General features: G+C 34.8%; 1 protein-coding gene across 1 annotated transcript; it reads right to left on the bottom strand.

Moving 5' to 3' along the window:
- Window positions 1-590: 590 nt before the first annotated feature.
- LOC120070146 (calmodulin-binding receptor-like cytoplasmic kinase 2) lies at window positions 591-4136 on the bottom strand. Its single transcript, XM_039022000.1, has 6 exons — window positions 3775-4136; window positions 2942-3171; window positions 2667-2835; window positions 2497-2586; window positions 1935-2230; window positions 591-1363 (listed from the first exon to the last, which is right to left on the bottom strand). Exons 1-6 carry the CDS (start codon window positions 4070-4072, stop codon window positions 1100-1102), a joined length of 1347 nt encoding a protein of 448 aa, XP_038877928.1. The 5' UTR covers window positions 4073-4136; the 3' UTR covers window positions 591-1099.
- Between the last annotated feature and the right edge of the window lie 1138 nt (window positions 4137-5274).

Here is a 5274-nt window from a genome sequence, read left to right as displayed (position 1 = left end):
TTTACTTTGACCTTTACTAATAAAGTTTTATTAACTCTTAAACAGAAGAGTAAGATAACTTACATTTTTGGATGATTAAGTTGCCAAATGAGTTAGTAACGCTAAAAAATTTGGGGTTTCAATTTTGAATTAGATGGTAAAACGATTTTTATAGGAGATCTCATAAATCATTTTGGGTATAAGTTTTTTGATCGTTCACTATATGTGCACATTGGTCATTGACATTTTACTTCATTTTCATTTTGTTCAATCCATGTTAGATGCAATTTCATCCTTAAAAGTTAACTGAATCTTAATAGTAGATATCAAAATAAACATTTTTCCAAAGTTTAGGGACTAAAACAAATGTTTTTGAAAGTTTAAAGATTGAAATTCAAAGTTTAAGGACTAAAATAATATTTAAACTTGGAATAAACTAGCACCATAAAATATTAAAAGTCAAGGCTAAAATAGATATAATTTAAAGCTTGTTTGGAATGATTTTATTAGTGTTTTCAAGCATTGTTTTCACCCAAAAAGTCATTTCAAATACGCACTTAATATATTAAATTAATAAGTATTTGAAAGATTAATGTGAAAAGAACACATAGTTTCTAGAATTCCAACTTGTCCTCACCTTTTCCATTTCATATAAAGTAGTTACATCTCTATGTAACAGAAATAACCCACATCAGTAATTCCTATTATGAATGGACAATGAACAAGAGATTGCCCAGAAGTTTCTACATTCCCTATTGAATTTATTAACTATTCACTCACAAAAGATGAGCAAAGTCAGAACAGAAACCAATTAATCATCCTTAAGACAACTAAATACACAAATTTACAAGCAAACGAGAGAATTAGCAGCCCAAATCAAGCTAAACAATGTAGCTAGTACACAAGCCAAACAAATATAATCTCACCAAATGATCTTAAGAAGAGGAACATACGTTTAGGGAATCTGGTTGCTTCTTCGAGTGATGATTCTAAGAGGGCTTTGTTCCTTTCCTCACAATCATGATCATGTACCAAGAATTGAAGTTCTCTTTCAGCTCAAAGTTTATCTGCCAATGCATCGTTGGATTTGAACATCTTATTTTTCCACTTGATTTCAGTTTCATTTTTCTCTTACTGAGGCACTCCTTTGCGAATTTGTCGAGAATGAACGGAAATCGGGAGCTGAGAGATCTCTGTGGTCCTTGCGTATGCTCCAAAGTATCTCAGCGCACCTCCTCATGGTAGGCCGACTATGCCTCCGAGGAGCCAAGCATTGTAAGGCCAACTCCAGAATCTTTTCCACTGCCAAATGATTTGCATCTGTTTGCTCTAGATTTGGGTCCAAGATTGCACTGGCTTCTCCTTCAGAAAACTTCTTCATGGCCTGCATTAATGTCAACCCAGAACAGTGTGTGAAGAACAAATGACATCTGAGTTTCGTGATTTTTACTCCATATTTTCACAATGGTACAATCTCATGAATATAGTTATAGATTCTACCTGAAAACTATGTATACCAATGAAGATATTATCCTTCAACTTTATGGACCTATTATGAATTATATCCACATCCTTTAACGGTTATGATATATTTTTACAATGGTACGATCTTGTTCAGATTGAGTTTGTGTTTGCATGAATTTACTTTTAGATTCGATCTGAAAGCTATGTATAGCAATGGAGATATTATCCTTCAACTTTATCTATCTATTGTGGACTATATCCCACATTCTTTAACGGTTATATTATGATATATTTTCACAACGGTACGATTTTGTCCAGATTGAGTTTGTGTTCACATGAATTTACTTTTAGATTCTATCTGAAAACTATGTATACCAATGGAGATATCATCCTTCAACTTTATGTACCTATTGTGGATTATATCCACGTCCTTATTGGTCATGATATATGATCTTATACTAGTAGTGAAATGATGAGAGAAAAAGACTCACCCATTTTGGAGTGATCCGCTGGTCAAGTTCTCGCTTGGGTTCTATGGGGCGCCTGCCTGTGACTAATTCAACCAACAAAACACCAAATGAATAGATATCACTTTTTTCGGTCAGTTGGTAAGTTTTGAGATATTCTGGGTCCAAGTAGCCAGCAGTTCCTTTGACTTGAGTGGACACATGGGTCGCATCACCGTCAGCTGCAAGCCTTGCAAAGCCAAAGTCCGCAACCTTGGCTCTAAAATTCTCGGTCAATAGAATGTTAGAAGACTTTATGTCTCTGTGAATGATGGGACGGTCTACAGGCAGCAGAATGAAGTCGGGACAATAAGAATTAGAGAAGACGTGTGATCTAATAAGATCAACAGCTATAATGACTCGTTAATGTCAACTAAGATACATTAAGATTCAAGTCTTAGAATGAGTTCTTCAATAAACGCTTTTGGAAGAATCATTAACTGCACGTTTAGCCAATAAAAGAAATTTTCACTCTCTCAAAGTCATTCCAAACTCACCCTAAGTTCTATGAAATTGAAATAAGTTGAGCACCAAATCAAATCCATACCTGTATACATATGAAGATATGTTATTGCATGAGCCACATCAGTTGCAATGGCGAGCCTTGTAGCAAGGTCAAGAACAGTGCCATGGATACCTGCCATCAAGTTTCACGATTCAGATAAGAGTAAACGGTGAAGTTTAAAGAGAGGATAAAGTTGAAACAAAGTAACTCACACTCTAAGTGCTCTCTGAGAGTCCCATTTGGCACATACTCGACAATGACGATTCTTTCATCGTCATGCTCTAGATATCCATAGAACTTAACCAGATTTAAATGCTCTACTTGTGCAAGTGTTTGGATCTCGCTTTTAAACTCCACGCCCAAGTTATTATCATATACACTCTGCAGATGAAGAAGTTTTGAAAAAATGGAACCAAAGTTAACAACAATGGACAGAGATAGTGATTAAAAGCATTAAGCCGTAAACTGCTTAAGAATCAAATTTAACCTTCTTGGCACGTTTTATGGCCACGAGAAGTCCATCAAGTTTCCCCTTGTAGACAGCCCCAAAACCCCCTTGACCAATTTTTGCAGATGCGGAGAAGTTTTTCGTGGCCTTGCGGATTTCTTCTATGTTAATCCTTAAAGATCCAGGCTCTCTATCATGGGCTAGATTGGAACTGAAGTGGGGTTCTCGCCTAGATCCTTGATTTCTTTTGCCATCATGACAGGAAGCATCTGAATTACAGAGATATAAGCACAAAAATTCATAAGTAATCTACTGCTAACCCACCCTTTAAAACCGAGAACAATTTGAATCAAGTGAGCCCACGAAGAATAAAACTTGTAACTGCAATTTCTTAACTGACTCAATTTCAGGGACTTTCTAAATGATTTTAAGAATCCACTTGTTCCCATCTTCCTCTACTTATCTAACAGAGAAATGGTAGAATTTAATGCGCAAAAGACAAAATGTTTCAAATCTCAATGTAACGCAAGATTAAGAAACCCATTATCTCAGACGATCATCAACTAGAAACAGATAACACGAGTCTTGGAGGATATCTTTTTGCAATTAGCAAGAACAAGGAGTTTCCAAATGGAGATAATGCAGAAAACAAACAATTCGAATAAAATCTTCACCAAAATTTCAGACGAACACCCACGATCCGAAAACCAACAAAAAAGAAATGGCAATAAACAGCAGGTTAACTGCTCGGAAAAGACGCCGCAACAAGACCGTTGATTCAACTTCACTACTAGTTTCACAAAAATGAAAACAGAAGCGAAGACAGCATAATAAAAGTCATTCTCATTCCCTCGCTTGAAATCAAATATTACCCGAAGAATGACGAGATTCTCTACCAAAACCCAAACCCGGCGAAGTTTCATTCTCCGGCGGTGTAAAGCAAGAAATGAAAGCTCCGGCGAAGGACCGGGCAGCGGCTTTCACTGGATTAAGTCGGGAGCGGGATTCCATACCAGCGGACACATTAGGACTGGGCGAGTAGGAAAAGTAATTTGGAGTTCGACTACCACGGGAGCTAGAGTACCGCCGCTCACTGCTAGAGCTAGAATTCCGTCGCTCACCGCCGGAGTTGGAATTCCGCCGCTCACCGCCGTGCCATGGACTCGTCATCGGCGCCGAGAGAGTAAAACGGAAATGATACTTCACAGAAATGGCGCTACCTAATTAATATTGATTGTTGAGAAAGTTTTAAAGAGAGAGCAACGCAAATTGTTGACGCTAACGTACGCTTAAATCAAGAAATATTCTGATTGGTCAGTCAATGCCACTCGAATGTACGCCGTTGAAGTTACGCGCCCGCGCGCGTGTCAGTGTATATGAAAAACTTGAAAAGTTCTCTTTTTTTTTTTTTTTTTTTTTTTCTTAATACTATTATTTGAAAAGTTCTTTCTTTTTCTTCATTTTGAAATTTTCGTACGTCCAAAAAGTCTAAATAACAAAATATAATAAATACGTGTGTGTAAATTTCGTCATTCATTTCAAAAAAATAAAACTTTCATTTGTTAACATTTGGTTTAAATACTATTTTGAATCCTATATTTTTAGTGTTTATTTATTATGATCTTTATACTTTTGAAATATTCATTTTAGTTCATATACTTTTAACTTCGGTTCATTTTAGTTTCTATGTTTTCAAAAGGTTCGTTTTGGTCCTTGTTCTTGCAAAAAGTGACCATCTTGGACTCTTCATTTCCATTTTTACTTAATTTTTAAGGGATCAAAACTGTTATTTTTTGAAAGTTCAAAGACCAGAGTGAATAAAAGTTGAAACTACAAGGACCAAAGTAAATATTTTGAAAGTACATTGACCATAATGAACTAAAGTTGAAAGTATAAAGATCAAAACGAACATTTTAAAAGTACAGATATCAAAATGAACAAAAATCAAAAGTATAAGAGCTAAAATAGTATTTAAAGTTTCAATTTTTGTGATATTATTATTGACATTTTATAAATGGTTTAGACGTACTCTTGTAATAAATTATTTGGAGTGTTTGATGAAAATTTGACAGCAGTGTTACATACACTTATAACGAAAATTGGGATATGAACACAACTACATCAACCCATATCACTATCACATTTGTTTCAGGTCTCAACTTTCATTTATAATTTTAATGATTTTTTTATTCCCAATGTTATTTATTTTTTTTAACATTTATATGAACGTGTTAAATAACGTGGATTATGTTTTAGACAAATGACAAAGTACATAGTTTTTTTTTTTTTTTTTTTTCCTTTTGTAATTAAGCATTAAAATGGGTACATCTTTTGATTATTAAGATAGGGATATACTTAAGGATATGTTGTAT

This window comes from Benincasa hispida, unplaced genomic scaffold (genome assembly GCF_009727055.1).
Source record: "Benincasa hispida cultivar B227 unplaced genomic scaffold, ASM972705v1 Contig969, whole genome shotgun sequence".
Lineage (NCBI taxonomy): Eukaryota > Viridiplantae > Streptophyta > Magnoliopsida > Cucurbitales > Cucurbitaceae > Benincasa > Benincasa hispida.
The sequence above is the reverse complement of the archived record's forward strand: the minus strand, read 5'-3'. Positions and strand labels throughout refer to the sequence as shown.